This window comes from Miniopterus schreibersii (genome assembly GCF_964146895.1).
Source record: "Miniopterus schreibersii genome assembly, chromosome: 17".
Lineage (NCBI taxonomy): Eukaryota > Metazoa > Chordata > Mammalia > Chiroptera > Miniopteridae > Miniopterus > Miniopterus schreibersii.
This window is the reverse complement of record NC_138117.1, coordinates 8,487,456-8,505,841: the sequence shown is the minus strand read 5'-3', so window position 1 is coordinate 8,505,841 and position 18,386 is coordinate 8,487,456. Positions and strand designations below refer to the sequence as shown.

General features: G+C 37.4%; 1 protein-coding gene across 1 annotated transcript in view; it reads right to left on the bottom strand.

Annotated features, from left to right (window-relative positions):
- ZFPM2 (zinc finger protein, FOG family member 2) overlaps nt 1-18,386 on the bottom strand; it is a 365,534-nt gene that overhangs the window by 252,661 nt on the left and 94,487 nt on the right. The window contains exon 3 of the mRNA XM_081116257.1: nt 17,762-17,860. Coding sequence (XP_080972383.1) covers nt 17,762-17,860 — 99 coding nt within the window. The remainder of the gene's footprint in view (nt 1-17,761; nt 17,861-18,386) is intronic.

The window sequence follows — 18,386 nt, the reverse complement described above, 5'->3', positions numbered from 1 at the left end:
TGTACTCTTTTAGTTCTATTACTCTACAGGGGGTTCCCTCTAGATACAAAGATTGTTACGATAGCATTCCTAACTCAGTGGACTTCAAGCTTGTCTTTAGCTGTCTTAAGCAAGCTGTGGCATAGTCGATTCTTTTCTTTCCCCCTTAACCCACAAGAACTGAATATATCTCAAACCACTATTTGCTGAGCACCTCTTGTGTTTGAGACACTGTGATGGGCTCCCTTGGGGATATAAAGAAGTGGTCAGCTAGATAGGGAGATAAAAAAATGAACATATAAAATGTTGACAACAAGACTGTAAAAACCCGTTTACACGAATAAGAGAGAAAATGCCACAAGATATTATTTGATTCATTACTAGATAAATTGTATGAGCTTCTGTTGCCACAGGCGCCCCCAGGAAAGAGGAAGGCCATGGAAGACCCTGAGCTGGAGCTTGCAAGATGGGTCACTTTAGGGTAGGAGAGGAAGAGCATAGTCGAGGTGAGGGAGCTGTGAAATCAAAGAGATATGCAACACAAAACACAAGAAAAGAAGTGTTTAGAAGTTAGATTGCAATTAGCTGTTTATATTTAAATTGTTCACCAGTTACAGAGATTAATTCTAATCACTAATAATTCAAGGACATGCATTCCATGATGTTGACTGAAATAAAGTATTTACTAAGTAAACTGTCAGGGATATTTACTTGGCTGACACAATGAATTGATAACTTGGTCATTTCAATTTCCTTAGTAGTTTTTATGTTTCAACTTGGTAGTTCCAAGCAAATAATGAGAGAGGGGTAAATCTGCTTATGTTTAAAACAATATAAGAAATATTGTCCTGATTCTTTGAAGGTATATTGGGGTACTGACTGAGATCTACTTTTTTCTCACACATTTTGCCAAATTAAATGTGAGACCATTAGCTCTCATTGGCCTCCAATTTATTTTGCAGGTGCCTAGACACATTCTCAAAGATCACTGTGCATAAAAATTTTATGGATTTTATAACTCGCTTTATCTGGGGCGGTGCTCAAGTAGTCCACTGACCACATTTTGTGAAACACTGGCGTAGAAAATTGGGGTCTTGGGTAATAATCCAAATGATTCTGTTGAAAGGTCAAATCCTGGCCGCTTAATCTAAATTATTTTTATGACAAAGAGACTGTGCAGGTGCATTGGAATTTAGTAATACGTAGTTCTGACAGCGTAATAATTAAGCAGAGCTTCTGCTCTTGTCAGGACTGAAATCGCACACAGTAAATGGAGAGTCACTGCTACGCACGTAGAACTTAAGAAGAAGCCGGGAAACATGGAAAAGGTTTGGTTCCATGCAGTCCTGCCCCACCCCCCACATCTCTGGGAGGAACATATTAGTGGGTGGCCAGCCAGCCACAGTCTGTATCACAATGACCAGATCTGACGTCCCGCTGCTCCTGCCACGCATTAACTGGCCAAGAAGAGTCTCCGTGAGCGTGACATCACTGACACTGCAAGAGACTGGTTAACTTCTTGATGTTCCCTTGGGATTTTGATTATGGCCCTGAAATAATGCTAACCATGATCCAGCCAAATGGAATATGTTTTGGCCTCTCTTTCAACCGGACTGTGAGCGACATAAATGACAAACAGCATATCTTGCTCATCTCTGTAACCCTAGGCCCAGGAAGCGCTCAATAAATGAACACTAATCACACGCAGGGGTGGGCAAAACAGGTTTACAGTTGTGAGTATGTGAAACACAGAGTTAACAAAGCTATTGTCATAATTATAACCTGCATGTTTTTTTCCACACGGACAACTGTAAAGCTACTTTTGCTCCTGTACAAGGAAAATCGTCACCCGGCCCCGTTCTGCCCTGAAGCTGCTATTGAGCATATTCATAATTTTCCAATGGAAATATGTTCAGGGTTGGAACCAACCAAACATTGTGAAGACTCGGGAGCACAATGGAACTGAAGGGATCATCAGAAACTGTTTCTAATGAGGTGTGCAGGGGAAAGACCCCAAGTACGTAATAATGTGGTCAACAAACAAAAGTAATATCTCACAGAGCAGAAGAAATAAACTTAAAATGTAAGCCATTATTTTAGAGGAACTAGTAATAGGGAACTTAATATAATTTCAACTTAGTACTTTTTTAAAAGAGACTAATGTAAAATGCTAAACATGATCTATGTTAAAGTGAAGAACAGGGGGCAGAAACATGTAATATAATTAATAAATAATGATCCATAAAGTATAACTCAAAACTCTTTACACGTATGCTTGCAGTCAAATAAGTAAAAGCGAATGACAATAATAATTATAATCGCTAAATGTCTTTGAGCATTTGTTCCGTACCAGGCACTTTGCTAAGCCCTTTACATGAATGAGCTGGTTTAATCCACAGACGAGCTAGATGGCTTTGCCACACTGAGCAAATTATGAAAATATATAACCTCATGGGAAAATACGGGATTGATAACAGTATCTACATCGCAGTGTTTTATGACACTAAATGAGTTACTATAGGTAAAATGTTAAAAACTTACCGAAATGAAGTCTACAGTGAACTTTGGCTGTTCTCATTTATTACTGATATAAACACTATTATTCCTGTTTTACAGATGAGGCAACTGAGGCACACAGAGATTCAGGGGCTTGTCAAGTTCTCAGAGTTCGGAGGTGTGGAAGCCAATATGAGAAGTCGGCCGGAGTGACTCCAGAGCCCTCCACAGGGAAAGTGCTCAGTAAAGACTCGTTGACCGCAGGCGGGAATGAATACGTGGGTTGGGGAGATATGGGCAGAGTAAAGCAATATGCTATGTGGAAAATGAGAGGAAAATTGAGATACTCGGTGATACAAAGGAGCAGGGAACTGAGAGCGAGAGGGGAAGGACAGGAAAGGGTAAGGAGATGTGAAACAAGACGAGAAGTTCATTAGGGGAAATTCTCAGAAAAGAGTGAGGTCATTTTCTTTTAATCACAAGTTGCAATTAATTTAACAGTGAGAGGGCTGAAATGTTAGAAATCATACTGAGAAAATTAAAGGCAACTTTAAAGCAGAGTCACCTTGAAGTTGGCAAAACTCGTTATATAACAAGGCAAAGATAATAGGAAAAATATCTGGTGACACGGCTCCATGATAAAAAGTTGTAATACCTCCAAGCTACAATGTTTTTAGATTTATGTGCTTCCCCCCAATGGGACAAATGAGAGTTTTGAATTCTGAAAGGTCTTCACGAAGGGATCCATCACATACAAGAAAATAATAATAACTGCTCGGATTAAGCTGAGTAGTTGAGAGAAAAGTAGAGAGAAAGAGAATTAATGGGTCTAAGACTGGGGAGCTTTATGATAACGGCCATGGAGGTTTCCATACAAGGTTATCTGGAAATAAATACAATAACCAGCAATAACTTAAACTTGCAATGACGCCAATAATATATATGATTTTCTTGGGCCCTTAGATGTTGAGAGGATCGCAGGAGATGTTGCTTATTAAGTGTCTGGCACAGTGCCTCACACATAATAAATGCTCACTTAAACCACATACACTATTTTTTCCTGGTGCTGTAAGCAGCAGGAGCAGAGACCACCTATTCCCCACCCGCACAGTGAGACAATGCGTCAGATTCCCGGAGGTCAAGCCATTTAAGGTTCAAACAACTACAACGTTGAACTGGTAGGCCATGGAGTTGAGACTCAGTGACACTGGAAATGAAGCCAGGAGCTATGTAGGGCTCCGCAATGAGGTTGCTAGGAAATGTGTCGATGGTTATAAACAGAGGACATTTCTGAGTAGGTGGCAACAATTCTGGGTAATGGAAAGCAAGTGTGCTTGTAAATGGGGGCCTTACAGGGGTTGGTGGCCACCAGTACCATGAGTAGCCAGAAGCCATGGAGGAACTCAGAAGGGAAGCTAGGGAACGGCAGGGGAGTGATCATAATGCTGGCGAGAGCCCCAAGGGAAACAGGAGATTAGGAAGGGACAATGGAGGGAGAAGCGCTTGAGTAGGAGGCCTGGGCCTGGAGCAGTAAGTATGTTTGTTGAACAAAGGAGATCAAACTGTGGTCCAGATGGAGCGGTGAGGAGTGATTAGAAAGCCAGCAAAGAGCAATGAGATAAGGGATCTGAAAGACGTGGAGACAGAACTGTTGATGGGAAATGAGGCATTCTCCCTTCAGACATACTCAGGGCAGCAGAAATTAAGTGAAAGAGTTTAAAACAATAAGGTTGAGAAGACTGCCAAATTATCTCTTCCCTTCCACAAAACTATACGGTCCTTTAAAGAAGTGTATTACTTCTACAGCCACTAAAATAAACACTTTAAAGAGTGTTCTGATATATTTAATGGTAATTAAATGAATTTTAAATGCTCACAGCACAATGCAAGCTCTATGAGGCCAGCGATTGCTTTTGTCCCGTTGGCCACAACATTCTCACTGCTCAGCAGAATTCCTGTTATATATAGAAATTCAATAAATATTTAGTAACCCACTGGACTTAACATTTTTTCAAAGCCAGTTACTACCAGCAGTCTTTGGGAAAATAAAACAATGACTCTCAATAATTGAGTATTTCTATGTGCCAGGCACATAAACTTGTGCTTCCTTTTATTTAAGGCACACTTTAGGGTGAAGGTATTAGTAACCTCATTTGCTAGTGAGAAAACTGAGGATCAGAAATGAAGAATCTGAGCTAAAATCACTCATTCTCAGATTCTTATTTTTCACTTTGGGAGAAAGAGTTATATTAGGATGAGAAAGATACTTAGGAATTGTCAGGCTCAAGGTCAGAATTCTCCACCCGAACGTGGCTATCATCTGACTTTAAAGGTAAAGGGTGTTAGACAGTTCCCACTGCAGTCCTCTATCTACCCAAACCTGCACCAGGGCTGGGAACAAATCCAGCGTTTCACTTGACCTTGCTTAATTCTCATGGCACATCCATGACGTAGGCATCATTTTCATGAGCAAACTAAAATTCAGAGCTAGTAGCAAAATTTCCAAGGTCATTCAACTAAAAATTAATAAAACATTGAGCTAGGGTTTGAACTGACTTTTGGTACGAATAAACACTCTTGGCTTTTCTTTTTCCATCTTATGATAATTTCAGAATTTTTGTTTGATGTCAAACTCATCAATAGCCACAGCATCTCCTGTACTCTCAGAAGAAAAAACATCTTCAAAATAAGGCAAGTTTTTAAAATGATTTCATTTGTCTTTACTCTCAAGTGTGTAATTTTGTGTGTGGTAAATGATGTTATTTTAAACAGCAACAAAAATATTAAAGGTACAATCTAAAGTGAAAACATTTCAGTATGGGTAACTTGGGTAGGAAATGAACCTCTTCTATGTTTTATAAAACTTCTGTGACGTAGAAGAACGTATGAAATAATAATGAGAAAAGGTGTTTTGTGTACATTGTAAATATAAAGGCACAAGGAAAAGAAATGTAAATAAAATAACCAAATGATTCAGTTGTTAAATATATAAGACCAGCTTTAGACCATTACTGACATCCTAAACGTAAAAATGTGTGGGAAACTATAAAACTGACTAATAATTGGATGGTAGCTTGTAGAATTGTCTTAATTTACATTTTTATTGTCGTTTTAAACCTTTTAAAGTATATTCAATAAATTCATTAAAAAGTTTAATCCCATAATTTATCGTCTTCTCCAATGCCACATGAATATGACTTTAAAATAATGTTTTACAGATGAGCAATGATGTTTCCCACAGATGAGAAAAGGTATCGTAGCTAACACATCTGTACCCCTTTAAAAATATAAATTAGTTTGACAAAAAATGCATTCATATTAAAATATTAAAAATTAACTGTAATGTCATAAAACTCCGACCTAAGAAAAGCATGGAGTTACACCATTCATCACATAGATTTAATGAGGCATTGTCTATAATATTGGTGATCTCCTACAATAGGAGAACATAGAGCAAAAAGTCTTCATTCTTAAAACAGCTTTACCTGAATGTTTCGGTAAATATACTTGAATTAGAAAAAATTTGTATTGCATTATTCTAACAAAAAAATCAGATTTTATATATCCAAAAGCAATTTGCCCTTCAAAAGTCATTACCAACTTCTTAAGCAATGTGTAGATATGTACTATCAAATATTTGGATCAAGATTTCATCTTCTAAGATAAAAGTTTTCAAAATTTCAGATGGGAGGCTGGCTCAATCGCATACAGCCTAAATCTTAAAACTACCACTGTACTGAAAATGCCACGTATCTTACTGAGATATGTTTCAACCCTCCCCAAGTGAAATTTCAGCCGCAACATACAGAGTCGTAAAAAGCACTTGCAAATACTTGGCCTTTGACCTGCACAATTCAACTCTTTATGCCAACTATTCAGCTCAACTATATATGTCAATCACAGATTTTAAACGGATAACAAAATACGGAAGTATAATTTCCATAAATAGTTTTAACATTGTTGCCTTTACATTTTTTGTGATTTAAAAATAATAAACAATTTCATTTTTTGAAAAATAAAAGATGCATCTGTAAGTTGTAAGAACTATGCTTTCCTCTTTTCTTTATCATGTAATATACAGATAGATAGAGATGTAGATAAATAGTCCTACAATGAATTCGTCCACAATACTTGTGATTAGGGTTCATTGAGTTGCCTCTCATTTTATAACCAACTTCAATCGTTTTAGAATTCTACGTGCTATAATGTTTTGGGGTCATTACAAAATCACACAAATCCACATGCACGGATGTAACCTCATTTCTTTTTTCCTTAATAGTCAAGATATTTTTCATTCTTTCTGCAGATAAGTGTGTCTTCCACAAAGAAGGTTTGTTTTTTTTCCAGTTAACCTTAGTCCTACCATCATTATCACTCTGGTATCTGCAGTGAAAGTGACATTTCCCTCAAACAGAAAATTCAAGAATAGTAAATAAATCAATTCTAGAATTTCCCATTGACATCTGCAATATGGTTGAATGTCTTTTCTCCACCTTCTAAAAGAAAGAGTTAATTATATATATATATATATTTATATATATATGTATATATATATATAAATCATATACATATAAATCATATGAGTTAGTCATACACATAAGTGTGTGTGTATATATAAAAATTTCAACCACAATACAAACAGCTCCAAAAGTCCCTTTTAATATGAAGCTCTGGGGAAGAAATTCCCGCACAGGTTCCCCCCACGACTGGGGCCTCAATAGCGGGAGCTTGTAGATCACACTCACTGCCCGGGCGGACCAATCGCCAAGGCAGGGTTTCCTTTTTCCCTTCTAGATACTTCGTGTTAACAGCTGGAGGGCGTTCAATCAGCACGGCTTTGATCTCGGCTGGAACTATAATTATTTAACATTGTTACATGGATCTCTATAATCCACCCACCATTAAATCTCCTTCACGCCTTCATCTTCTGAGGCCTAATCTGCATCCGAACACGGAGCCTGTGTCCTCCGCCGGTCTCATCAGGAGCCCACATTCTCCAACACCCCGGCTGACGACTTTCTCTCTCTCTTTTACCCTCTAATGAATTCATTTTCTTACAAATTGAAAACTACAGAAAACGCCCTATGCGTTTGGTCTGTTTTGAAGAGTTCCCGACGGAACACCAGTATCATCCACCCTTCACCGCAAACTTTCTTTTTTCCAATTCCATGGAATTCATTTACGCAGGGGAGGTTTCATTAAAATAATGATACGCCTATATTTGATTTTTAGAGGAACTGTTGTGGTTTTTTCAAAACACAGGAGGAAGGATTTGGTGATTTTGAACTTTCCTATCTCTTCTTCAGAAAGTGAGCTGAGCGGTTCTGGATGGGCCATAACACTAAAAGATATAAAAGTGACTGAGAACAGACATCTCATGAGAAAAATTTGGTAAGACTGCCTGAAGAGGTCCTTCAAGGGAAGTCCCAAGAAAAGGGGGAAGGAAAGAGATAGGAGGGCACCTCTGAACAACTGGGAGGCCCTCCAAAAACCAGAGACAGTACCAAGAAGAGAGTCCAGGAGACTAGTGAGGAGTTTAAGCCATTTTGAGTAACTATCCTGGAGTCTATGGTTTAGACAACCCTGCAATTAATTATACTATCCCTACCTCTCTTATTTTTCTGTCCATGCTTTATTTTATCTACTTTAATAATTTATTCTATGATGTTATTATTCGTGTTTTTTATGTCACCCTAAATCCTTTGTGGAACAACACTGAGCATAATCAGCAAGTGCCTAAATTATTTTTAAAAACCTAAAATAGCTTAGCATTTAAATCCAACTGCGAGTTTTATTCTCATCAAGGATGTTGCATCCTGTAAAAGACTCTGTTTTTTCTGAACAAATTAGACACAAACTGACTCAATATTTCTCGGGCCATTGAAAATGTAAAGAAATCTAACGGCGAGGAAGAAACAAGGTTGAAAGCAAGGCTTCAGACAGAAAAGAATTCTGGCTGTAGAGTAACAATGACGGTGATGGCGATGGCGATGGCGATGGCGATGGCGATGTCATGCTTATATCGCCTGTGCAGCACTTGATGTGAGACGCTCTTCTCGGAGATTCACTCATGTGATGCTCACAAAACTTAGGAAGCGGGTACACAGCACTCCTATGTTACATGTGATGCACACAAAACCCTATAAAGCTCAGCCAGCATGGCTCAGTGGTTGAGCATCGACCTAGGATCCAGGAGATCGTGGTTTAATTCCTGGTCAGGGCACATGCCCAGATTGCGGGCTCCATCCCTAGTCGGGGGCGTGTAAAAGGCAGCCGGTCAATGACTCTCAACACTGATGTTTCCCTCTCGCTTTCTCTCTCTGAAATCAATAAAGATGTATTTTGTAAGACAAACAACAAACAAATAAAAAACCCCTATGAAGCGGGTCTACAGCACTCCCATGTTCCAGATGAGAAAGTTGACGGGAAGAAAGCAATCTGTCCAAGTTACTGAGCTGTTAAGCAGGGGGCAGACTTGGAAAGCATTTTTCATCTCAGGTGCGCCTCCCCTCCTGGCCCCGCACGCTTGACTTACTAGCAATGTGAGATTAAGTAAACTACCTAACTCCCCTGAGACACCATCCTCACCTGTAAACTGGGGATAGTCTACTGGGCTTGTGAAAATTGAAGGGGGTAACTCATGGCTTCACTTCATGTAGTGCCCAGGAAAAGGCAAGTGTCCTCTAAAGGGGTGTTGCCACCCTCAATGGGGACCCCAGCTGGGTCACTTCTCAGCTATATTACTAAGTTTTTCAAGCTTCAACATCCTCTGCTGTAAAATAAAGCACAGTGACAAGGGTCAGGATGCTCAATAAATGAAATGCGTTGTGATTATTATGTGTTTTCCAGGAAGAAATCAGATAAATGATGAGTTGAACATAGTAACCTCATTGGTCAAGAGGGAAACAACATTCCTAGAGTCAGTATGAGGAGAAACAATGAGAATTTGTTTGCTCTTATTTCCCCAGGCTTCCAGTAGTAACTGGCACGTAGCAAACTCTCAGTAAATATTAGTTATTAGAGATATGAATGAAAAGGGGAAAGCTAAAAAGTTCACAGGAGAGGAAAATTTTCCCAGATCAGAGTTTTATGACCTCAACATTATTTCTAAATAGTTTTTCTTTTGATCATTTCAAGAGAAAAACACTGAAAAATAAATGCTTTAGGTCATCTCATTTACTGATGTTACCCTTTATCGGTACTTTTATTTGTATGTTTTATGCTTTCTGAAAAAGAGTGCCAATGAACAAGATGGATGAAATGTCATGAATTATATAATTTAATAATATCAAATGCCCAAAGGGGATCAGAAGTATTAACCTCCTGTACTTTTAAACCATGGTTGCAATATTTAACATAGTTTTATAAGTTATATCTGTCATCTTCACTTGATTTATTATTTACCTTATTGAAATATCTGATAACTATATTTTTATTTTATTATGCTTACCTTTAAAAGTAAAAAATGAGTTAAATCCAGAGAGCTAAGTTAACCAACCTCTTTAGTTTAAAATGTGCTAAAATATTCTACTATATATTAATCATAAATTATTGTCATGAAATGTTAGCCTTAAGTCATATAAGTTCTTAAAATAATTCATTTCCATTTTCCAGAGAGAAAAACCTATTTTATAAAAAATTAATTTTGCCACACAATTGTAATTATGATTTTTAATGAATGAATAATTTGGGCTTTTCAAAAATATCTAGTTCTTTCAAATCAAAGAATATTTTCCTATAATACACATCAATGTGAAAAAGTACATTATATATGGTTGAGTGCTTTATAAAATGTCATATTTATATTCAAATTTGGTACAAAATGTAATGATAATCATTAAATTTAATGACTTAAAATAGTTAAAATATTTTTTCCACAATGAATAAAGCATCTTTTCCTTGCAGAATATAATTAAAGCTTCATTTTGTTTATGTAACCATAAGAAAACTCTTGCTTTTACATTGCTCAGAAAAATGTGTGTTGTGTATATGTGTGTGTGTGTGCCACCAAGTCAGAGCAGAGACGCTGAAATGACACTGTCTCCCTGCCCCCCGGAGCCACTCCCAGGTGACGCCTCCTCTGTGCAGGGTTGGGAGGGGGAACCCTCCTGCCCCCCTCGCCACTTTCAAACCATTTTCCGTGTGAACATAAACGCTTCCTACTGCTGCTGCCGACTTTCATTTTACCCGAATCTCTGCTGCATTTTAACCAGAATTACTGCCACAGGCTGTTGCCTGGGCGACTAAAGCCCGTCCCTCTCGCACCCCTAACTACAATCGACCCTCTATGTCCACGCCAGGTGGCCAATGCTCCCTCTGCCTCCATGCTGGAATGTCTTTCCCCCTCTTGTCCCTTCCGTCTGCGACACCTTTCCATGCTCACAGAGTACGGAGGCCTGCCCTGCCTCCCCAAGCACGACAGGTGTCTTTCTCTGGGCCTCCTTCATGACCTCCCGTGACTTGCATGCCTCCACTCATCAGCTCTGCTAAAATTTCTGTTAGCGGGAAGTTAAGCCTCTCCCTCAGGAGACTTTTCTTTATTCCCCCCAATTTCTGCAAGAACCTCCATCAGCATTATGTCTAACCATCAGCAGCCCTCCCCTCCTCCCTCCGTGCACGCCGACCCCCCGGCCGTCTCCCCACCACCCTCACCGGGAGTGGGTGACCTTTCTCCGCTCCCCTTGCAGTGTCCAGGCCTCTACAGTGAAATCCACAGCAGTGCACTGTCTCATCATGTGTCTGTCTTCAACTATGAGCTTTCTGAAAGCAGGCTGAGCACAAATTATCTTTTCACCCTTGGAGTCTAGCACAGTTACTCTCCAATGCATGTGTGAACTAATTAAATTTATTAATTCATTGTGGGCCTGCAAAGCTGCAGGAGACGAAGGATAGTTTCTTTCAATAGTTTTAGGATTTCCCCCCAATTCTTCAAAGTTGCTTTGTCCACACCTACATTTTTTTAGTGACTTGCCGTTACTCAGTCTTGAAGCTTTCAATGTGGTTGGCACCTTCAATATATCTTTTTCTTTCAAATGTATTTCAATAATTTAGACAATATTTAAAATCAATGAAAAATTACAGTAAAAGTATAGCTTGCAACCGTACTAGTGATCTCCCATGATCCCCTTCCGGCTCCAGGCCTCTGTATTGTTTGCTGGGGTTGCCATGACAAAGTACCATAAACTGGGTGACTTAAATAACAGAAATATATCATCTCACAATTCTGGAGGCTACAAGTCCAAGATCAAGGTGTCGTTAGGGTTGGTTCCTTTTAAGAGCTGCGAGAGAGCATCTGTTCTATGCCTCTCACCCCAGCTTCCGGTGGTTCCCTGGCAATCTTTGGCATTCCTTGGCTTGTAGGAGCATCACCCCGATTTCTGCCTTCATCTTCACACAGGGTTCTCCCCGTGTACTTGTCTGTCTCCAAATTTTCCCTTCTTTTAAGACACTATTCATTTTGAATTAAGGGCCCACCCTACTTCAGTATGACCTTGTGTTAACTAATTACATCTGCAGTGACCCTATTTCCAATTAACACTCTCAGGTACTAGAAGTCAGGACTTCATGGTATGAATTTTGGGGGGACACAACTCAACCCAGAATAGCCTCAATCTGTAAGTTTTAGGGAAAGGGTGAAAACTGTAGTTTAGTTAAGGGAGTTTAACTATATACTGTAGGAGCAGGGCATAAGACAAGAAAAAATAGCCTGTCATCTATTTTTCTGAGATCAGGACATGTTTACAAAATTTGACATTGTATCCGTTTTCTGGCATGATGTTTGAGGAGAAAGGCCACTGCAAAGTAAGGGCCAAAGAAAATCAATCTCAAAATCATTGTCCTTTAGCTCAAACTTCTCAATTAAACTTATGCAAACAAATTAGATGTCTGCAAATTCTGTAACAAGCTGTTATCTAAATGTCCTTAATTCCCATTCTTATACAAATGAAGAAATAGAAATGATAGTAAAATGGTATATTTTATGTACTTCGTATCTTTCCAAGCCATAAATAAGTGCTTTGCCTTCGACCTACCTTTCTTTTTTTTTTTGTTTTGTTTGGGTTTACATGCGCCCTAATTCTACATGAGAAAACCAACTGGAGTAAGGGCATAAGATAAAGAGAACTTTTTTACTCTGTTTATGTGGTATTCTGTTCCACAAAGAGTAAAGCTTTCATCTTTTAATCCGATATACACTTAGCTACACTATAGAAGATTTATTTCAACCCCCTCTTGTTTCATAAGGAGCTCAAAAGTCTGTAGCAAATTTTGACACTTTATGTTTTACTGACCCCCTCCCCCCAATATACCCCTCCTCTCTCTCTCTCTACCTCTCTCTCTCCCCCCCCCTCATTTTCATATGGACACAAAGCATGGGGATGAAATGATGGTTCATTATAGTGGTACAGAGCTCTTATCTTCAACCGGCAAGAGTCATTTCCTTCCCAAGATTGAAATGCAAATGTGAAAATTAATGATAACTGCATTATCTGATAGCAGAGATAATACCAATTCACTGTCAGAGTAATACACAGTCATTCTACGATTTCCTCCGCTCCTCAAAATATTCTTCTTACTGTCAGACTATATCTATGGTTAACTATGTTTCATAGGTTTCTGTTAATTTACTTCAAATGGCATTTCCCAGATCTTATATCTACCACATTTTCCCAATCAAAAAGGAAACGGAATCAGAACTGTAATCTCCAAGCCCTTCTTTGGATTAACTAGTAAGGAGGGGAAAAGAAGCCCACTGTATCATTAGTGTGTGCTTCTCCCTCACTGTGGTCTTGCAGCTACCACTCCACCGTGTGCAAAACTCCCATCTTCTCGGTTTAATTTAAGGCACAGAGTGGAACCAGCCTGATCGTCTGAGTGCATCCACAGTGTTGACCAGCAACTGACTGACTTACGTATGATTTCTTGACCAATTTTAGTCCAGATGCAACAAGTACACAGGTCTGATTTTATGCTACACAATTATTTTTGAAAATGTATTTACATTAAAATGTCTTTAACTGAATCGTGCTTTCACTCTAGCTGAATAGAACATAGTTAATATAATCCTATAAAGGCTTCTACATAACAAAATTATTTTGCAAAGTTAATTCACAGTACAAATGTTTAATGAGGGCTTATCATCTGCAAGGCACTGTAATGGCTACTAAGACACAATTGCCAAAATGATACTAAAAGTAATATTAAGAGCTATTTATTGAACATATATAAAGCTTTGAGATTTTTTTTTACATAGAAAATATCATTAATGAGGTAGATATTATTATCATCCCTGTTTAATAAATAAGAAAACTGAAGCCTTGGTAATTAATAACTTACTCAAAGTCACACAACTGATAAGCGACAGGGCTATATAAATGGAAGAAACATTTTTGGTTTTCTCCACTTCTTACACTACCCAAAAATAATGTAGCTCTGACTGAAAGTTAGGCTTCCATGAATCAATCTGTAATATATAATATAAAAATTATTCATAATTTTATTCTACTAATTCATCAAATACTCAACACAAGGTCTTATTTTCTACTTCATTTTGATTAAAATGCCTCAAGTACCTAACAAATAAATATCAAAATCTATTTAAATAAAACTACATGCTTATCTTGAAAAGTTCATGTCAAAGAATCTAAATAACCAAAATTTTATATCTGTGTATATTTGAATTAATACACATTATTTGGGGGTACATGTATTTATTCGCATAATTTGAGTAATATGTTCCTTTATTAGGGCTCCTGGAAATTTCAATTATAGCTGCTGTAAGTCTGATGACAAGACCTAGATTCATTCAATATTAAACTACAGAAATCATATTATTCACTATTCCCAAGTGTAAAACGAAGTAACAACGTTTTTAATAACATAACCTAGAGAGTTAACATCCTTAGAGTTGATGTAAGTAAGATATGACTCTCACAGCGCTCATTTCACAGAGGTAAATGGTGAATTTATAACACTTTATCTGCATTCTCTTCCCCAAGTCTACTCAATCTAAATACATAAGTAAACACTTTATACTTTGGCCAGGGATTGTGATTCCAAAGATTTTCTTAAAAGAGAAAGCCACAGATGTAAACACTATTTTCAAAATAAGGTCAACATTCTAACTACGGTCACTGTGAGACGTCCTAAGGTAAGGGAAAGCCATTAACACCTGGCAAATCCCATGCTCTTCCAAGCTCCGTGCTAGATACTTTCTATATATCATCTCTTCCAAATTTCATCCTCAGAGCAATGTTTCAAGGCAGTTATTCTTTCCATTTTAAAGGCAAGGAAACTGAGGCCATGGCTGTTTAATATGCCTGAGGTCACAAGGCCCCAAGTGTCAATGTGTGAGCTCAAACACAAATCTATGTGACTCTATAATTTGTACCATTTCTCCTGTAGTTTAGGCCATTTTCTACTTTCTAGCTTGACATGCTTAATTAGCCCATCAATGACTTAAATACAACACGTGAATAATTAAAAGAAGTTAAAGGAGAGAAATGACATCAGAAAGAGTGTGGACGGCATCTTCCTACACCTCTGGACTTCGCCCGAGCACCTTTCACAATTATTAGTACACAAGAGCTATTTATTGAATAATGCAATGTATAAGAATATTGGCAAACTGAAATACTGCAAGGGTGATGAAGCATGAAACTTGTGAGAGGAATACAAGGAGAGGCAATTAATGTGGGCAGAAATGGCATAAGCACAGTATAGGTAAACACAGGTGAAAAGGAAAATCACCGAGTAACCAGTACCTATGAATTAGATTCATATAATTAAACATTAAAGAATTTTATCCTAGAAATATTTTCAAATGTAAGATAACTTTTGTAAAAGTTGTTTAGGTCCCACCTAATCGTCAGAGTTAACAAAAGTGCAAGCGATTATTAAACGTACCTTTTAGTTGGGGAACAAGTAAAGAACAAAAGTTTTCACTGTAAAGTTTGCCTTTGATGAAAATAGAACAGGGCAGACAGGAGTCGGTTCATTACTGAACTGAACCATCAAGAAAGGTGGTGGAGCCGTCTTCAATCAGACTCTTTAAAAATAAGATAAACCCTAATCTATCTTATATGATGTCAGCTCTACGCCTCAAATTCTTCAGATAATTTCCTTGCCCTTTCATTCTGTCTATTTTTAGAGAAAACCATCTATCTTAGAGGGACTATCAGAATTAGGTGGGAGGGCCTTAAAGTTGGGAGACCTTGAAATCACACCTGGTTCATTACCTCATGTCTTAACCAATAATTTGTGGCTAAATTCAAAACTACATGCTCAGCATTACAGAAGTCTACCCTTTGTGGGACCAGAGGGACTACGGGGCTTTAAAAAATGCTAAGAATTTTGAAAGGTTCTGCTGAAAGATTCCACAATTCCAAAGACGTAATGATGGTCACTGGCATTTTGTGTGTATGACCTAATGTACTTCTTACAAAATCCACAGTATGATTTTCTGCATTGTATACGTGAGGATTCAGGCACAGAGAGATCAAGCAAATTCCTAAAAATCACCCAGCAAATGAGTGGCGAATCCAGAATCTGAATCTAAATGCTTAGAATCCAGAGCTCCTTTTCTACCATGTTTGGAAACGGTCACCAACACCTGGATAATTTCATCTCAACACAGTTGGAAAATACCAAAAATGTCTTGTGAATAACAAAAATTTGGGTTAAAACATTGATGTAAACTCTACTTATGCAATAGCAAAAGTAAAAACTTGGCCCCTATACTTTCTCCTGACTGAAGGAAAGACATATATATTCTACCTTAAAAAAATAAGTATCCAACAGATATTCTTTTGTTATGAATGAATCTCATTAATCAGAACATTTCGAAATAATTAAACTTCTTTTTGCAAAATAGGGAAAAATGTTTTATCAATTTTACCGCATATATTAAAGAATTTTCTCATGCACGTACCTGCTTACAGACATATATTTCTCTAAAGCTTTTACATATCCATAGGTGTCACATAAAAAGAACATTTTCTCCAATGGCGACTGAAGAAAATTTTCATTAAATCAGAGAGGTTAAATAACCTTAACTTAAAAGTGAAAAATCGCATCCTGAATGAAATTATGCTTTAACTTATCTCCAGTATTTTTTTTCTTTTAATCAAAGGAATTCTTCCCCAAACTGAGAAGACAGAAACATTATGCAATAGGTGAGAATGCCAGGAGCCTACATTTTCTTTCAGATTCTTAAACTGTGGTATTATGGTCCTTTAAATAGAACACATTTTGATCCAAAATCTTGTGTAACTTTATGCTACAGTATAGAGAATACAAAGGTTTGTGTGGATCATGAGTAACATTAGAAATGACATCATAATAATCAGATATATTGTATCTTCATTTTTGTTTGCATTTTATTTTCCAGCTGCTGGTTTCAGAAAATTACCACCATAGTTCCTCTCTCCTTCACGCACAGCAGAGAGCAAATTGCAAAGTCATGCAAGGGTGAAAATGTGATTGAAATATAGGGATCTTTCTTAATGAAAAATGTTACTGCTTTGAAAATTATGGCTAAAACTATTTCAAAACTCGCTTATATTCTTAAGCCCTATGACACAACAGTCTCCATTTATAAATATACCATCAACTGTAAATTACTTTGGCTCCAAATATAAAGGCGTTGGGTTTTTTTCACAGAGCTTTTATGAACTGTATATATTTACATAAAATTATATTGGTGTTTGGGAGTATTTTGATCAGTTCTTGTTTTTCTTGAAATGGTTAGATGTCAGGATCTTTCAAAGTAAATTTAAATTTCATTCAGAAAAGTGAAAATGTTGCCAAAACCCTGAATCTAAGTGGGGCATCTGCTGGTATTTTCTAAACTCCTAAGTACATATTGAGATTCAATCTCTGACTTACAATATGACCAAACAGAAAATATTTCTTTGGAGTAAGTATTATTGTTTGTTACTGTTTTTAAGCTTTAAAAATATGCCAAATTTGAATAAAGATAGAGCGCTAAGGTTTCTGTTCAAAGGAAAAGCAAGTAGAACTGACTAATTCTTATATGAGTATGAAAGAAAACATGATAAAACACTTCAAGCAAAGGTAACCTTTGGTTTTTATAGTTTATCAAAAAGATAAAATTTTCTTGAAATAATGATGTTTAATTAACCTCCCAAGTAACCACTATATAAACAAATAATTTTTTAAAATTAGAGTTGAGATCATAAGGGGTTTATAACCTAATTAAAATTTAAGAAAAACAAGTGGATTCCTGATAGTGGCAACGGATGGCTGAATTTTACGTTTTCTCTCCTACCTGGTCCATCCCAGTCCCCTGTCTCCACTCCAGGCCGCCCTGGCTTCTCCGGCTGCGTGTCGCCATCTGACTCCGCCGTCTCCGGGACACCTCCGTCGCCTGGAAAACACCCGCACCAGACAGAAGGGGAAATGAGTCAACCCTACTGGACTTGAAAGCCCCGCAAAGGGATGTGCTTGGAATATGTCTAATTACATATTTGTTACATGTATTGTCATTATACTGACCAATGTCCACGATTTATATCTATTACAGCTTTATAAGAAACAAAACCAGCATTATTAATCAATCAATAAATAAGTTAACTGCTATAAACAATAAAGAACATCTCCATAAAAATTCTCATTTGGAGTTATTAATAGTATATAGAAAAAGAAAATTTAAAAAGCAGTACGGGATTTTTATAATGCTCTCTCGATACAGAAAACCTTAACTCATTTCTGAGTTATAATTTTTATAGAGGCAAGATGCAGCAGACAAAATTAAGTATCATAGAAAAAGACATATTTATGTTTTGGGTTGAATATAGTTTGTTTTCAAGAAGATCTTCTTGAAAATCCCACTCTAACAGGGTGTCCACAGAAATATGAACTAGAACGTTCTTTTAAATTATAAGAGACCTGAA